This window comes from Idiotropiscis lumnitzeri, chromosome 4, assembly GCF_059441095.1.
Source record: "Idiotropiscis lumnitzeri isolate Australia: NSW breed Sydney's pygmy pipehorse chromosome 4, RoL_Ilum_1.0, whole genome shotgun sequence".
Classification (NCBI taxonomy): Eukaryota; Metazoa; Chordata; class Actinopteri; order Syngnathiformes; family Syngnathidae; genus Idiotropiscis; species Idiotropiscis lumnitzeri.
In genome coordinates this window covers 17,466,165-17,484,763 of record NC_142394.1, presented here as the reverse complement: position 1 = coordinate 17,484,763, position 18,599 = coordinate 17,466,165, and the positions used below count along the sequence as shown (strand labels likewise).

Below are 18,599 nucleotides of genomic sequence, written 5' to 3'. Positions count from 1 at the left end.
TTCTCTTTCCACCGTAACTAAATTCCCTGAGAAAAATGTGTCTGATAAATCCAAGATGGAACTTTTGAACCTTTGCCTTCCCTGGTTGGTGTCGTTGGTGATTAAAAAGCCAAAGTAAAACCTTGTTGAGGTCTAACATCTACAAAGACACATAAGAGTGTCAATCAAAACTGAGCATTATTACATTTTTTATACTTTTACAACTTTTTTTATATAAGTCAGCTTTTCCAATTACAGGATAGATGCTTTCGCAACAGTGTCCTACTAAATAATACATCCGTGTTCTTTGGCTGAAAAGGATTTTCCCGTTGAATTTTTTAAACCTGCCTTCCCAAACTGTAAGCACAAACAAATGTGGTGATCCGTCAAGTGTCTTGAGGTGCAGAAATCAGAAATTGTGACAATTCAAACATGTAAGAGGAACACCGAAATAGACAGAACGTCAATCAGTTGGCCCGGTAGGGAATTTCAGGGCAGGACAGGGCAGCCTAACAAAGCCTACTCACTGGTTACGTAGAAGTAAATGAGGCGTTCATCTTTGCCGACTTTATTCTCCGCAGAGCACTTGTACAGAAGAGACAAACTGGCGTTGCGAATCTGCAGCCGGCTGACTGTCTGCGGGTGAGAGAAGGTGGAGGAGAGATGTAGTTGGCTGTCAAGTACTTTTCTGAGCAGACATAAAGTTGATTGTGTTTTGACAGGTTCAGACAAAGCAAACTTCACTCAGTGATGGCTGAACGGAGTGTGTGTGTGTGTGTGTGTGTGTATGTGTGTGTGTTCAAATAGTACAATGTCAGTTTCATTTTGTCTTCCTGCATTGATTTCCTCTTCTGAGCAGAAGTGAGGAGGTGCACATGTGTGTGTTTGCATGGAACCATTGCAGGAAGCCTGCAGAGGAAGGCCGTTCTAAATATTTCTACTGTGGAAATGGGTTTTGATTGACAAATTTTGTTATGGAGCTCAGAAATTCAGGAAGCTTCCACAAAAACATCCCAGTTCATGGATCAGACTACTTATGTAAATCACGCTCTATCATTTTGCACTGTAAAAAAAAAAAAAAAAGCATGACAAGTCAATAATCAAACCGCCTTGTTTAACCTTTTGTCGACCGTCCACAAGTTCAACAGATGTTTCAATTGCATCCAATTCATTCGCAGCCCCTTCCAAGCAAATGTCCTGCCAGTCCTGACAGTCGGGGATCGTGTCACCGCGGCCCTTCCTGTCTGGTCGGACCCTGGAGAGAAACACATTGATGACATCTCCCCTCATTGACATTCACAGCATAGAGGAGACAGTGGGGGTGAATGTGAACTGTATCAAACCAGACATCCTAATGTGATAAGAATTTTCTCTCCCCTTCACATTCTGGTTTGTTTCATATCTGAATATCGCCATTACTTTCTACTGCGTCCCTACGGAAAAATGCTGCTATCGGTTATGGAAAGTCAATGTATGAATAGCATATTAAAGACCCCGAGTAGTCTTTTTATTGTGAATCGTTTGAAGATAAGCGCTGAAAACATGCAAAGACTGAGAAGATTTTAGAACTGAATTGGTGAGATATGTAGTTTAACTTCTGGAATTTTGGGGTTGAGACTAAAAACTAGCATGTAGGTCAGGGCATACTAATTTTGTACTGCGTGCCGTCATTTTATTAAGTGGTTAATTATTTCTAACAAGTGGGAAATGCATAATATCAACATTCAACACTTTATTTCTGTAAGTCTCTGCCATCGTTTACATTTTTAAATGATCACTTCTGCAACGTCCCGTTTGCAAGGTTTAGAACAGGCCTGCAGGGTACTCATAAAGTCCTTGAAGGCGACGTGGTTATGTACACACGAACACACTCATACATAAATAATCCATAAATATATACAAGTAGAATATTAAGATTATTATTATTAAAATAATAATAATAATTATTATTATTATTATTATTATTATACTATTTCAGTAGTTCGATTCAAAAAGCGAAACTTGTGCTATATTACATCACAGAATAATTTAACAAGTAAGAAAGTACTTTTCCTAAGGCCAAAAATGATGATTTATTTATTTGGTAATTCTGGGTTAATTGTGGGTTTTTTTTGCCGTTGTTTGCTTTAAGCCATAATCAAGAGAAGTGTTCCAAACAGGGTTTTATACTACCAATTTTGATTGATTGGCATACGCCATACTTTTTCACGGAAGTCCGCAGATCATAATCGGTGGTCGGTCAGTCGGAGCCCCAATAATAATTACCGCAATATCATGATATATTGCACTCGATGTGTACTAAATCTACACATACAAATAAAGATCTTGAAGTTGGCTGTAGAGCTAATGCTAAGAAAGTTAGCATGCCTCTGTTTCGGGTGAACTCGCACAGTGGTTAGACAGTTAGACCAGTTATCTTGCAAAAGATATAAGCTCAGCCGCATTCCAAAATATTTTTACATAATATGAAGACATACCTGTTTTTAAATCATGTTCATAAATCACCGAATCGATTCTCTAACTCATCTCACCAGTCGTTAAATAGAAGCTACAAGCTAAAGAAGGATAGCCACATTTCACCTTGCTTTACCTTTGCCATAAACGAAAGGAAGTAAAATTGTTCAGCTCAAGAGAAGGTCAACAAATACATAACTCAAGGCCCATGAAATTCTGAGAAAATGTTTAAGCTTAATGGATGACCTATAAGGACGCACTCGCCCACATAAAAGGTGAAGAATACGGATTGCCCCAAGCTTGTATGAAGCGGAAACAAAGTCTTAGTGGAATACGGTGAACAGACGTTAATATTCGAAAAATATAGCAAGCGTAACACCTGAGGTTAAAGCAATATGAAAAAGCCAAACAATTTGCTATGCATGGTGCTGCAAAAGAAACTATTCCATCATATTCAAGGGATTGAGTGCAGATGGCGAATGGGAGAAAAAGCCCAAGGCGGGGAAATATATGCTCGGTAATAAACTTGGTGTGTATGTGTGAAAAGTTGGGATGTGCGTGATTCATAGCTGCCAAATGTGAATGCACACATCGCGAGGTTGCCATCCCAGTGCATTAGCATACGTGTGTTGGTGCTGTTGGAAAGCGAGAGAGCTGCTGGATGGTGGATCATGTTTTCGAGCAGAGAAGGATCCAAGAGACTGACTCCAGCTTTTGTCTTTATCGTCTCCTCCTCCACTCGTTGTGCAACCACCTTCATCCTCTCCTCCTCACTCACCCTCATACTTTCGTGCACCGCATCCCGCTCTGTTTTGTTTTATTTTCCTTGTGTGGGTCAGATCGAAACTGCTGCTCCCACACCAATTATAGTGAGTAAAAGCTGCCCAGGTGAGGGTAATGTTTTCTCTTACATTCTGCCGCGAGTACGGTTGAGGACACAGGGGCCCCACTTTCTCCACTGCCAGCTGACAGTGGGAGCTGGGAGGCCATAGGCGGTGCACGTCAGTGTCTGGCTGCTGCCGCTGGGGTAAGGACTGGACGGCTCTGCCACCTCTTTCTCGTTTATCTGCGGGGCAACTGCGGTAGAGGAGAAGGGTGGAGGTCAGAAAACAAACATTTTTATGATAGTGGGTTCTTTGCGGATCAGGTGGACTGTTACAGTTGAAAATTGCAGTGTTGGAAAGTAAGGTTGTTATTATTAAAAAAAAAAACAACTAATAAAATAATTAAACTTAAAAAAAAAGTACTAAAAAAAGGAGCAAAACAGTCATTTACGTCATGACACAATGCTCCGTGACCTTTTTTTTTGTAACCTTGACTTGACATCTACTCCATCTAATATAAAAACAAAAATAAAACTAAAACTAACACTAAGACGAATAAACAGCACTACCACCACCATGCTTCACTAACTGACAACTGCTCATTGAAGCCCGAGGCATCACTCGAGGCCGTAGCAGCTACTCTACAAATGTGCTTATGCTTGTATTTTGTTACAGTTTGTTCAATAAAGCGATTAAAAGAGCACTGGCAGGTGTGCCTATCCTTGACCACCTGTGGGGTGGTAAGATCTATTGCATTACATAATCATCGGCTCGTAAATGTCTTGTTCTGTACGTGAACTGTGAGTCAGGTGTGCTAACCACTTTTTGACTATGCTGCACCAGACAATTTTTTTAGCTCCAATAACAGATAGCCACCTGCATTTGCCTGAATTTGATTTTAGGGGGGCGGCACGGTGGACGACTGGTTAGCACGATGGCCTCACAGTGAGAGACAGCATCGGGCGTGGGTTCGATCCCAGCTCTGGCCATCCTGTGTGGAGTTTGCATGTTCTCCCCGTGCTTGCGTGGGTTTCCTCCGGGTACTCCGGTTTCCTCCCACATTCCAAAAACATGCATGGCAGGCCGATTGAACACTCTTAATTGCCCCTAGGTATGAGTGTGAGCGCGGATGGTTGTTTGTCTCTGTGTGCCCTGCAATTGGCTGGCAACCAGTTCAGGGTGTCCCCCGCCTACTGCCCAAAGATAGCTGGGATAGGCTCCAGCACCCCCCGCGACCCGAGTGAGGAGAAGCGGTACCGAAGATGGATGGATGGATGATTTTAGGGGGCCATTTAAACAGGATCACTTTTAACAGTAAAACTGGAGAAAAGGAGCTTTTACAGATATCCTGTGAGAATAAGAGTCAGAACAGTCTGTGTGTGTCTTATACAGAACCCAGCAAAGTAATTTGTTGCCGATATTGAGGGCATGTCAGGAGCAATGTCTGGTTTCAAACACCCAAACGGCGACAATTGCTTTCAGGATGGGAGAGTTGAGTGGTAAACTTAACACGTCACTGCACATCATGGAATTACTCTTATGGTTCTGCAACTAAACTTGAAAGGTAGGAAATTTCCAGGTCAACTTTGCCCCCAATTTCTGTTTCTGTGTCACTTTTACAAAACAGCAACATGGGAAAAAAAAAATAATGAGTTTTTGCCTTGGCTAGTGTCACACCAGCCATTACGATAATTGTCATGGAAATTGCGTGGATACATTTTTCAGTGACAACAAATGGGAACAATGCCCGTACTGTAGATCCATTCTGTTTCTCTCGTCACTCGCCATTTAGGCAAATATTTTAGATGAAGAAAACACAAACATGGCTATATCGGGAGCAGTTACCATTGACAACAAGCGTGATGTTGAGCCTCCTCTCCAGGGCTGCTGCACTGTTCTTGAGCATCACCGTGTAGAGGCCAGCATCTCCGGGACCGAGATCCTTGATCTCCAAGGCGTGGTTAAGGTGAATTCTCATACGCTTCATCTTGAACTCTGGGCGCTCGTTAATCAGCTTTCCGTCTCTGTACCTTTGATACACAACACAATAGTGCACAGCTGCTACAGTGCCTCCCGTTGAAGTGCACTTGCCCTAATTAAGTGGGTAAATCTCAAGGTGGGGAGGCCTAATTATGCTTTTAGTATCTGCCTGTTAGACTTAATGGACACAACGGGGGGCCTCAACTTACCATCGTGTTTCAGGTGTGGGGAACGCAGACACATTCACATGCAATTTGAATGACTTCTGGCCAGATGTTACCTCCACCACCGGTCCACTTCTGTAGTCCAAGTTTATAAATGGCTTTTCTGGAATAAAAGACAAGATAATTAGATAAAGAGCAGTGACGATAGCCCGCAACTCAACTCAAGTTACAATCCACAGGTGGATATGTTGCATCTTTGTAACGTCAAGATATTCTGTACTGTGTCTGCTGGTTCCTTTTCCAAGGGCGTGAATTAGGGGTGAGGTAAAAAAAAAAAAAAAAAAAACACTTGAATTGAAAAATTTTTTTAATTAAAAGATGTGAGGGCATCAAATCAAAATATAAGTTGAAATATATTTTTTGCCATTCGTGGTCCAGCCCGGTCCCTACTCTCACTGTACTTAGTTTTCATTACGTTTGGCTTTTATTTTATTTTTTATTTTCTTTCTTTTTTTAATTGGTTTTTAGAGATGGTTTGATTGTTTTTTTTTAAGAGTTTAACTTTATTTGTATTTTGTTTATTGAAAAATGCTTCTTTTTCGTTTTGTTTTTATTAGTTTTAGTATTAGTTTTTTTTTTTAAACATGGAATATTTGTCAAGGGCAAGATAAAAACAATTTAAAATAAATTTCCAAACCACTGTTGGACCTCCCTTCTTCTGTATGGCCGTACAATAATACCAAAATAAATACACCTGTAAGCTCATGCATGAAATTAATTGACAAAGGACATTTTTGCTGTAATTCTAATTAGTTTTATTTTGTTTTTATAACCATAGTTTCAGTTAGTCATTGTCTTTTTTAAATTAGGCACTCCTTTTTATTGCATTTTGTCAACGATAGTGTTCTTTTTAATTATATTTTCAGTGACCACTTAATCATCTGCTTCCAAGATTCCCACTTTGATTAATTCATAATTACGCCCATGCAATTAAAATAGTTAAATTGTCTTTCAGTTTATAATGATCAAAGCATTTGTTTTGTCTGAGTGATTCTCAATACTGTATACCTGTTATAAAACAAATTGTAATACAAAAACAAGCATCTAATATTGCATTTTGGTGTAGCATTATCTGCTATCGTTTCTCTTCTATGAGTGAGTTTATACCGTGAACTATGACCTCCATTGTTTTGGTCTGCGTGGAGTCCACACTTGTGACGTTGCATGTGTACGGGCCAGAATCCGCGGTAGAAGCACTTTGGATGGTCAGGATGTTGACTGCTTCTGTGGCATGCGACAGTGCATCGCGGTGGTATTTCGTGTCCACTGAGTTGTTGGTCTGGAAACAAGAGGGTGGGCTTTGTTTAACGTCCCGGAAATTTGGCAATCTGATAGTGGACAAATGCGTTCCTGGCAGGTCTTGCTAACCTGCTTGACTGGGTAGGACCACTCGATGGTCACCCCAGCGTTGAACTCCACCTGCACTGTGCAGTTCAGGGTGAGGGCCTCCCCCGCGATCATCTCCACGGACTCTTCGGGAAACAGCTTGACATCATAAACACGGCTTCCTGTCCGGGAAAGACCGAGGGAGGGAGACCGGGAGGGAGGTCACCGCGACATCGTCAGCAGTTTTTCCTTCCTCACACGACTAAGGAAATGGCTCACTTTGGACGAGAGGAACCGTCCTACTATACACAAGCTCACAGTGCTCCCACAGATGAGTCAGAATATTGACAATATGAGGATGTAGTGAACTTTCAATTGAAGGTGAAAGACACGCAGTAAGATATCTTTGGACGCGCAGTCCAATGTAGATCTTGGAAATGCCATTTGGTTATACGTATAGCCTTTGCGGTTGTGTGATTGTTCAAACGTTCCGGCTCAAGAACCGCTTTACGTTCCCTCTCCTGACGCATGTAGCTGTTGCTTTTGGCCAATAACGCCAGCTATGACTTTCGGTTCACCCTCGGAAGTGAAAGGTGAACGATTTCGCACAGGGCTTGGATCCCGTTAGCTTTTCCTTCAGGGTTACCTCATACTGAGAAAAAAAAGAATGAAATCTCCTTTATTGTACTGAAAACGTATGTAGGTTCCGAAGGCTGCCATGACAATGAACTAAAACGAAAAAGATTACACAGTACACACTACTGTAATTATTAAAACTGTGAGCTAGCGCAGACGCAAAAGGCCGAACGTACGCGAGTGGATCAATATTCTATTCGCATCTGTCATATGTTGTAAAAAAGCGCTCAATTTCCCATGGCAACACGCCCTTGCGATATGCGACAAAACATCATGAGAACTAGTAGTTGTAGCCTTTGTAGTGAAGTCCGGCCTTCAAAACAACAAAGAAGACATTTACGTTCATGTCATTTAGAGTTGATTTCACGCTTCTAGCTAAATTTACTTCACTTTAGTTACCACAACGCAAAACCTAGCAACCATGAAATAGCAGCTTTGTGTAAGAAATGTTATTTATACACTGAGTTGCTAAAACATGTGTTGCTCTATATTGCTTTTTCTGTCCTGAGTTGAAAAAAAATGATCCTGTTCATTGTATCACTGAACTGCAAAATCTGACCAAGGACAAGAAATTAGCTGCAGTTTGATGTTTTATTTACGCGACTTCAAAGTTGTCTGACTGTCTCCCCATGGCGCTTTCTCAACTCTTCCTCTGTGTCGGTCTCAGTGACTTTCTCATTGTTTTTTTGTATCGTTTTAATGGTGCAAGAATACAACATTGTCACATTTCTTTTCATTTTGAACTACAGATAAGAAGCACTAGGGAGGAATAGCCAATATTTCAGCAACCTGGTCAATAAAGAACATTTATCCAAACAGGCTACTGCTGTTAGAGGTAACATTAAGTATAAGCAGTTTGAATGCACCCTGCTGACAAAATTACTGTTCCCAGCAAGGCCCGCTCAGATTGGCCTTGAACCATTTTTGTTTCATTTGTTTATCGTCTTTGCTTCCCTGCACATAATGGTACACGTGGAGGCATAAAAGAGGGGAGTCGCTTTTGGGGAAATGACATGATGACATAAAATAAAAGAAATTGGCAGCAATAAATACTAATTGGTATGACAATGATGGCCTTTTAATTATTTAACACCTGCGCTTATATTTGGCAGAGAGTTGACGAATCCCGTCGGTTGTGTTATTGTCGCTGTTTAACGTAAAATTAGAATGCTTTCGTAGACATGCGACTTAGATTTTGTGATATAACGTTAAGCATAACACAATTTGGTTTGAGGATGTCCTATCTTATTCAAAACTGAAAGCTTACAAGAGCGGTCAATATTACTTCGAAAGCATTTTCCAAATTTAGGATTATGAACCTAACGTGTCTTTGGTAAACATGTATTGCTCTGCTTCTTTGCATTCAACGTGAAGTGAGTACGGGCAAAGCACTTCATGAAGCATGATTGATGTCGGTAATGAATGTGTCTCTTTATATACTTTATTACAGATGTGTTAATAAATAATAAACAATAAACTTCTTTATTCCAGTAGTTGAATTTAATATAAATTTAATATAAATTTAATATGTAAAGTTAAATATGAATTTGCCTTCTGAGAAATGCATTTGCATATATTTAATGATATATAATGCAGTCCACATTGACTGACTCGTTACAGGCGTTGTACAACCGCAATACTCAAATTCTCTACAATTTAAATCTGTTGTTATGCACCTGCACCAACATTGTTGATATAAATTTGGATCATTTTAAATGAAAAAGTTCTTGAAATCCTGCTGTGATGAGCTTAATTAAAAACAAAGTGTGTTCCAGCAACACAACAATCACCCCTTGCCAAGGCAGCCCATCATCTTCATATTAGCATAACAACATTCATAAAGCTCTTGAAAACATTTGAAGGACAATTAAATCGGCAAACAATTACGGGTGACTGAACACTACTTGATGATGAGATCATTTGTTTATTTTTTGTCGGATGGGTCTGTTACGTTTCATCGCAGCTTTCGGTGACTTTCACAAGGCACTGACAAGTTTTCTGTCTCTCAAGTTGTAAATTATTGTGTGTTATCGACTGAGCCCAGTCAAACTTTGTCAAGGTAACAACTCCAGGAGATTGAGGTACACACATGAAACATCATTTTTTTAGTTTTAATTTTTGTGTCAACTGGATGTTTGACGTATCTTGTTTGATTTAAAAGATGTAAGACGTGGTTGTGCTTTTGTGCTGCTCTTCTGGTTAGCGACAGAGTTCCAAAGTGCTCCGCAGTGAGCTAATTAATATCCTGCGTGAACCAAGGTAATTATATTTTTTTTCCTAATGAAAAAAACAGAGTTGTTTGGTTGACACCGACGTTTATCTTGAGTGGACCCAGTGACTCATCATGGTGCTGTACGGAAATGCGGTAGTTTATTATAATGACATGAATTTTGCATTTGTGCCAGCATTTAACCTGAATGAACTTCGCTTTGATTTGTCCCCAGCAGTTAATCCGCAGTACATTATTTAAATTCTGGTAATGTAGGTACTTCCCCTGATGAAAATGACATTCCGTAATGCCCACCCGACAATCAATGCTATTATCCAAGTTGTCAACCTAATCCATGTTTTCTTAAATTGGCACAGCCAGTGGTTATTTCACAAGACCTCCTTCCGAGTTTGGTTCCCTTCATTGATATTCCATTGGCACTCCGAGCACGTACCAAGCTCCTTTCTGCTTATTTACCTGTTGTGTGGATCAGGTAGTTAGCCGAGTGGTACTCTTTGCCTTCCAGGACGGCCATGCACCAAAACCCGATGAGCATTGGCACGGTGTCGATGACGTGCCTGGGAATGGACCAACCCCGTTTGTTGTCCCATGTCAGCTCACTCCTGTCCAGCGGGTTGGGATACTGACGGCAGAAGCACAGAGGCGTGATAAGCTATATAATGCTCAATCGGCTTTGATTAGAGTACTAAAAGTCGGCGTCCTTCCACAAACCGCATATAGTGTGACATTGAGGTCGGGCACTGTGACCAGACACGGCACGATGATGTCTGTGGAGTAGTGTGTGATAAAAATGGTCTCCAGGTTGTTGTCGTTGGCCTCGTCCCTCCTGAGAAAAGGCTGTTCGGGGTCTGGATGCAGATGGAAAACAGCAGGTTATTAATGAGTCAAGCTCATAGCAACTGGGATAATGGCAGCCATTACAGCGAGCCGAATATATCGCAGCCTCTTAATGACCCCAAAGGGCACGCCATACGGGAGCTTTATCGATATTACGACAATATGCGTAAACGTACTGTAATCCCCCCCCCCATATAATTTGGATCAAATTTCCAACACCTTAATTCTCTTCCTTCTGTGACTCGCCGCTAACGCGACGGTAATGTTGTGTCACCCATTTACGCCGCAGCTGTTATCGCCGCAAACGCTCATATTGCCACAGCATGAGTGCACGCCAGTGCGCTTATCTCTTAACGCTCTCCCGCCGGCGCCGTGAGCCGTTGTACGTCGGCCACACATGATGGATGACCGCTGAAAACTACTCACTTGTTACTTCTGTTATTTCCTGACTCAAATCTGAAGAGTCAAAGAAAAGATGGACGCACAACTCTTCGCAGCTGGTATTAGGCAGGGAAATATCAAATTGGAGTGAGTGTGGGTGGATGTTGTCCAGGGCAGACAGGTTAAAGGGCCGCCGTCTGGTTGGTTAACTGCATCCACATGTGGCCCCATCACATCCCGCCTCTCACCGGCTTCTAATTAATGGCTTCACCTTCATCTGCTTCTGATCAGCCCACCTGGTTAGATGCATGGAAGCTTTTTTGGCGTCTTATCAGGAGCGTTTTACATGGATGGACCTGGCAGTCTTCTGAGTAACTTGCCTCGTCTTCTTTCCTTTTTTGGCTTTTTAGTAAAAGCAGCAAGGCAAGGAGATGTACCAGCTGTCTGCTAACATCGATGTCATTAAAACTAATGTACGACAAGATGTTACATCCGTTGATGAGAAAAATTCCAAATGTAACTAAGAAAAGCACCTTAAACTCATTCCTGAAACACACAGGGTGTCAGAGCAGCGATTTTAAAACTATAATGTGCTCCCGTCCTCTGGATGAATTCTGGAGTTAATTGTAAGCCTGAAATAATCATTTGGGGAAGACCAGACCAGAGCATTACAATAATCTAAATGACAGGAAAGCATGCATCAGCACCCCCGTGTTAGCCTGAGAGAGAAACGGGCGGACTCTGGCTATATTCTTAAGATGATAAATAAACGATCTCAGTTACATTTTTAATGTGAGGGTAAAAACAGAGCCCAGAGACAAAAATGAAACTTTGGGTTCTTCACACATTGTGAGGGTTTAGTTTTTTTAGGTAAAAGTTGTCCTTCTGTGTGGAGTTATCCTTCTCCCAGTGCTTGTGTGGGTTTTCTCTGGGTAGCCCGGCCTCGTTCCACATTACAAAAACATGCAAATTAGAGGTGTCAAACAAATGGCCTGTGGGAATAAAAGACACGTAAAGGACTATTTTTTTCTTTTTAAAGAAAACTAACTGTTGATGCAAATTTTGTCCACTGGGAGTGGCACCTCCTCAGAATTTGACACCTAATACTGATGTGAAGGCTAAAAAATGCCCAGTTTGTATAAAATCTATCATGTGACTGCTTTGGACCACCCAAATTTCACTGATGTGGGCTGACAGCGCCATCAGTACAAATTTCATTAATAGATGTGATGACATCAACTCAGTCTTACTTTTTAACTAAATAATATTCTCTATTTTGAGTTTTATCCGCTTCTGTTGAGCGATCATTTTTTTTCGTTTTCTTTTTTAACCCCCTCTATGCCCATTTGACCTTATTTGCAGAACGCATTTCACACTGGAACAAAGCGCTTAACATGAAGAATTGTGGGTTATGTACTCGCGTTCATTTTGGCCACTGAGTCTACATGGTTCAATAATTTTTCCACAGGTAGGATAATATAATATAATAATAATATTTTAAATGTTGTTAAATATTGTATTAAATCAGAGCCAGTGCCACTTCTGGCAGAGACATCACAACCTTTGTTTGATAATATCGAGATTTAGTCATGTTATAAATGGGCCGCAAATATACAGAGTCGCTTTGATCTGTAAGTTGCAAGTGTGTTTCTCTCTTTCTCCTCCTCTTCTTTTTTTCAGGCACATACCACACTTTGAATGTGTAGATTATATTATGTATCGTAGAGAAGCAAAACAAAACGTTAAAAAAAATTAAATCAATTCAAGGGATGATTAATTTTATTCTTGTAATTTCTGACCCTTCTGCATTAAAAATGAATTGGTGCTCAAGAAAAGAGAAATGTTTCCAATTTTTTTTTTTTATTATTTATAGGTAGTTTTATAATGATAGTGCAACTCGGAATAGTATATAGATTTTGGTTCCATTTAAAATGCACTAAAACATTTACACACTTGCCCTAAGCATCAATTCGCATTGCGTTTGGAGATGGCTGCAGCACCACACGAGCGTACAGAGACAAGCATGGCAGCAAATTAAAATAAAATATCAAATTGAAATGAAATCGGGAACAGAAAATCGAAAATCGAATTGGGGCTTGAGTCAATCGTTTCATCCCTATAACCAATATATGTTGAATATTTTCCGAATGGACTGGTAATTATTTGCACCAAAATAATGGAGCATTGTTTTTTTTCAAGATAATCTTATAAAGTCCCTAAAATATTGGTCGGTCTCATTTGAGATTAAATTGTGTTGAATGCAGACCGCAAACTAAAATGAATGAGCTAAATTGTCCATAGGTGTAAATGTGAATGTGAATGATTTGTCTTTACAGTATGTACATGAGGAGAAGCAGTATAGATTTCCTACATGGATGTGTCAGGATTGAACTGTCGACATCATAAAACCTTTAACAACTCCACCAGGAAGTAACATCTTTATCTAAATGTAACAATAAGAAAGTCTTAGCTGTAAAAATGCCGACCTAGCATGACCCACTGTCATGCTGTGTAGAAATCAAGACAAACTTGCAGATGGACAAATTTAATGAGGTGCTCACTAACTGCAGACTCTCATGGCACTGCCAACCATATTTGACGAGTTTGGATTTAGATCAATCAGGAGAGGCCGTAATGAATTTCAATATTATAACCGCACAACGTGAAACCAAGTTCACAGTAAAAAAAACATTTTTACTTATCACATCGGACATATGAATTTCAGAGGAATTTGTAGAAAGCAGTGTCACGTTGAGTTATTCATAAAATACCAATCAACCTCGCCAATTAATCTAAAATGTGAATGGAGCTGCCCGCTTACTATCAATTGCTTGGAATCTCTAATTTCCAAATCGTTAATCGAGCTCGTCCCTGGCGTCTCACTACAGTAAAGTCAACATCCACGCTTCTAATTACGCGGAAGCAGCTTTGATATTGAAATGATATTCAAACGGGAGAAGAGCTGATTTTTTTTTTGTCCTTATACTCCAAATAAAATGAGAAACTCAACCCCGAGTCCTAATAGTCAGGCCAAGGATCTGCTAACCATCTTTGGCCAGGAGGAGAAATGACTTCTTCACAGAGAGAGAACAAATTCAGGCGAAACACAAAAAGTGCTGAGTCACAGCAGCAGCAGTAAAAACAAAATGATTGTTCAAATGCAGGGAAGAGAATGCTTTCTACAAACTCGTTCTTTTTTTCAAAAGCGTGCACCGCGTATAAAATCTTTTTTCCAGCTTTTCCCTCTTTGCTGTTTTGGATGTGCATTCTCCAATTTTAAGGCTCATTAGCTTTTAAGTTTTGACGTGTGTCTTCCATATTCATCCTCGTTCGTCAATTAATTTTGACACCTTTAGTGACACTGTAATACCATTGGAATAATGCCTAACTTTTCTTCCACTTATCAGAACAAGACATGTTGTCAAAAAAATGAAGATGTTTTATTTTTATCTCTAGAAAGTCCCATTATTTTCAGCGGGAATGAGAACAGCAAGAAGATTTATGATTGATTGCTATTATTCTTTTTTCTGTGTATACTCAAAAGTGATACACATTGAAAAGTAATGTCACATTGACATTGAATGGTTGAAGTCACCCTTATGGTCCAAGCTTGGTCCACTTGGAATTGTTTCGTAACAGGTACTATAAATAGCATCAATGTGAACGGAGCCGTGACAAGCTAATTAAGTGTAAAACGGAAATAAGAGGTTGGCGGCCAACTATTATTGCGTGTGTATGATGACTCACCCCTGACAAAGACATAAGTGCTAGCAGCCGTGGTGCCGTCAATGACGGCCTTCACGTCCTTGTAGTAGCAGCGATAGTAGCCGGTGTCCCGGGTCTGCACGCCGGTAAGGCTCAACGACTTGCAATATGGCCGCCCACGTTGGCCTGGACACTCTGTGACCACGATTGCCCTCTCCCCTCGGGGCTTGGCGAGAGGCGACTGACCCTGGCGCTCGCTTAGCTTCCGTGCCACCAAAGACCGGTCAGGCCAGGCCCAAGTTAGAGTGCGTTGCCCCCTGAGGAGAGCACAAAAAGAGGTCAGATACAAGTTAAAATGTTCATTTCAACAAGTGTTGCGAAAACTTGTGAAATGTCGAGGCTTTAAACCTCCAATAGTTAAAATCTGTGAGTGGATGCCCGTCGGGTGTAGCTTGTAATTTCCTCCATGCACCGATCCACACATCCGTGTTTGTTTTATGGCTTCAATTGAGTTACATGAGGACATTTCAACCTGCAGGCAACTATGTGAGCGCTCTCGCCACCTACGCGTGTCCACATCTGCGGACAGTTCCAAATGATGATGACTGGAAATAACTCTGGAAATGGAGATTAAAGTATTCTTTGGGCTATTTTCCAGTCATTGTGAAGGGTCATTTTGGGGATCATTTTTCTTTGTAAAAATGGGATTGACAAGAGACTTTCCCAGAAGATATTGAAATTGGCCATATAAGAGCCATGTTGGGGAAAAAAAGGCCATGAGGAAAAAAAACGATTCCTCTGTGGGCAATTTTCAAGACCCTAAAAGAAAACTATCAAAATGCATGGAAAATAGCAAATGATGATAAGACTGCCATGCTTTTAGAATGCAATTCACAAAGTAGTGATCACAATCTTGTTTGTGTTTTTGTGCTACTTACGATTCATGCAATTTCCTTTCATTCGAAATAGACATGGCTATTTCTGTGGACAATGGAAGTGTTCTTTTCTACACTTTTCATGCAGTTGATTGACTGTCATGGAAAGATGCAGTACGTAACCTAATAGCAATTCCAGTTAGAATTCCTTCAAGGCTAGATTCTGAATGCGGCGTGGAACAAATACATTGCGTGCCTTGAATCTTTGATTGTATCCATGGACAATGTTGTGGAACCAAATTCTGATTTAGCCGTGTTATAGCAAAAAACAGGTGCTCTTGCTCCCAAAGCGGAGCTCACACATACCTGCATGTGATAGTGAGTGTTTGATGAACCGGAATCACAAGGTCATCTCTGGAGCTGTCAAGAATAGGCGGCATCATAGAAAAGCCAATCACGAGACCTGGAGAAGGAAGGAAACAAGCAACCTCTGTTGGATTCACGTTCATACGGGATTAATCGTTTTAATGGTGTTTCTGCAGTGCTGTCAAATGTCAGACACACTTCAGTAACCTGTAAACTGACCTAACAGCATGAGCCCACATGGCAAGTTGTTCCGTTATATTTACAAGCTAGAAAGAAATCTAGGGATAATGGTTTCCGGGCTTTTGTGCTGCGATGCAACCAGACAGATAAACTTTGGGTCATTCACAAGGTCACACATCACTTCTGACTTCTCCTTGAAATAAAATCCCACAGACATCTTGCATCGGTTTCTTTGTGATTAAATAAACAATGTCAGTCTGTCAGAACGGGGTCTTTGGCATCACAAGGTCACGGGATCTAGATAGGACTCGAGACAAATTGTGAAGAGATGCCACTCCCTTCCCCGAGAATCATAAATCATACAACGGACATGAATAAAAAGGAGAAATCCAATTAAAAGAGTTTTTAATCCCGTGGATGCAAGTATACATATTATCTGTTTGGATTTGAATGCCTGCTGATGAAAGAAACATTATGTCAGAAGTTCTATTGCATAGCAGGGGTCTTCAATCCTGTCCCCCAAGGGCCGGTGTCCTGTCTGTTTTCCATCGCTCCTCGCTGCAAGTCACCTGATTCAAATGATAAGGATCCTTTTCAGCTTCTGCAGACCTTGCTGATTATCTGATCATTTGAATCATGTGTGTTACAGCAGGGCGAGATCAAAATCAGACAGGACAGGATTGAGGACCCCTTGTATTAATATGGCAAAGTTATCATAATTTCCTTACGAGTAGTGTGACATAAAAATATGAATATCACACATATCAATAAATTGTAAACCCACACGGCTGAGAATCAATCAATATCAAATACGGATACTGTTGTTATCCAATGAACAAACGTGCTGTGGTCCGCTTACGTTGTGATCATTTCAGGCATTAAAGGAGCCAATTTAAATAGCAATTTAAAACAGCTGCTTGGTGTCTTATTAATGTGACTGTCACATTGCTTTTATCAAAATACCCCAAAAATAAAAAATTAAATTACACTTTACGCCACATGTTTTTGTCCTGCTGAAATTAGTCAATTTTGAGGAGGTGTGGCTTTGTGTGACGCAACAGAGAAAGATGTTTCACAATGTTGCCAAAAACAAGTTCAAGGGAGCTCCCCAACACCAGCATGGATTGTGTTTTCCTTTGTGGAGTCAGCAGTTGCTCACCACAGTATTGAACTACACTTGCCAAGTAGTGCTGCCTGTGGTGGCCACATCACCAAACATAAATAACCACCATGCCCACAACATAGAAAACTTCATTGAGCAACCAAGTTAACACTGAGAACTAATGCAAATCTCTGCACCTAAAAATACTTGAAAGCAGCTCTTATTACCTTGTGACTTTGATTCAGACTATTTCAAAGTGAAAAGTTTTCGTCTTGCATTGCTGCCAAGTCATAAGAGGAGAAACTCAATGTGGGGGCGATTAGTACATACATTTCAATTCAGAATGGCTCACTCATAAACTCATTTTTGGGAATAGTCTGCTAACAAAAGATTTACCTTGTTCAATTTAACACTTGGTGTTCCACAATATCTTCACTTTAACATTTAGAAGCACATAAACAACCAGAACAACGAGATACCTTGTCGCATTTGACCTTGAGGGCCATCTCTCCATGTTCAGGCTCAGACGTGTACGATAAAAAGCATTCTGGTACTTTTTGTCATTCATTTGAATTAAAAAATAAAGGGTGAAATGAAAATGAAAGCACAACATGCAGGCAAATTGCAATTCTGAGTGCAAATCATTCAATTGAAATAAATATGAGTCACACGCCAATACAAAAGTGTTCATCTGATGGATTTGCTAGATAAGAAATTACCAGCCTTTTGAACACTTAAAACATTAATAAAATACGTTAACAATCAACGTGACATTCATATTGATGAGAAAAAGCTCCTTTATATTCCTTTTGTTTGGTCAAAGGCAAAGAAGCCTCAAAAGGTAATTGCGCTTAACTCATTCAATACCATTGACGGATAAATACGTCAAAATCCATTTTTTTTTTACTGGGCTGGTCGTGAATGAGTTAATGGATTTTCCATACAAAAACTGAATAAGCTTCAGACTCAAAAAAAAAAAAAACACATCGTCAAAAGAACAACAAATGCAATTGTTCCACTTTAAAATGTGCTGCACTTAAAACGTAGCCGCCCATTTATTGGAGAGATGCACATATATACAGTACGGATGGATGGATGGACGGATGGATGGATGGACGGATGGATGGATAGATAGATATGTTTTTATGCCCAAAATTCTCTAATGACACGCCTTCTCACAGAGTTGTCTCCTTGGCAACGATATAGATTGAACAGGAACATCCAATTCATTGTTATATTTGTATTAAGACTATAGGCATTGTTATGATTGCCGTTTGCTGGTTGGTTGGATGATACCGGTCCCAAAATGGAAAAAAATCATTCAAACAATTGCCAAAAAGCTTTTTCGAAGCTACGAACACATTAAAATCTGTTGCCATCCTGGATTAAAAATAAGGACAAATTCAGTTGCTCTTTTTCCATCTCAATCGTAATCAAAGTGAAATAATAATGTGAGGAGGAAGTCTGAGAACCTGAAGAAAACCCACGCAACCACCCTGA

At 40.3% G+C, this 18,599-nt stretch overlaps 1 protein-coding gene across 3 annotated transcripts in view; it reads right to left on the bottom strand.

Annotated features, from left to right (window-relative positions):
- flt4 (fms related receptor tyrosine kinase 4) overlaps window positions 1-18,599 on the bottom strand; it is a 56,452-nt gene that overhangs the window by 18,573 nt on the left and 19,280 nt on the right. For all 3 annotated transcript variants that reach the window (XM_088293200.1, XM_088293201.1, XM_088293202.1), the window contains exons 2-12: window positions 15,818-15,914; window positions 14,619-14,893; window positions 10,365-10,501; window positions 10,110-10,275; window positions 6,830-6,969; window positions 6,569-6,740; window positions 5,447-5,564; window positions 5,103-5,287; window positions 3,345-3,510; window positions 1,099-1,234; window positions 507-615 (exon numbers count right to left, since the gene is read on the bottom strand). In XM_088293200.1, the coding sequence (XP_088149326.1) occupies window positions 507-615; window positions 1,099-1,234; window positions 3,345-3,510; window positions 5,103-5,287; window positions 5,447-5,564; window positions 6,569-6,740; window positions 6,830-6,969; window positions 10,110-10,275; window positions 10,365-10,501; window positions 14,619-14,893; window positions 15,818-15,914 (1,701 nt within the window). The remainder of the gene's footprint in view (window positions 1-506; window positions 616-1,098; window positions 1,235-3,344; window positions 3,511-5,102; window positions 5,288-5,446; window positions 5,565-6,568; window positions 6,741-6,829; window positions 6,970-10,109; window positions 10,276-10,364; window positions 10,502-14,618; window positions 14,894-15,817; window positions 15,915-18,599) is intronic.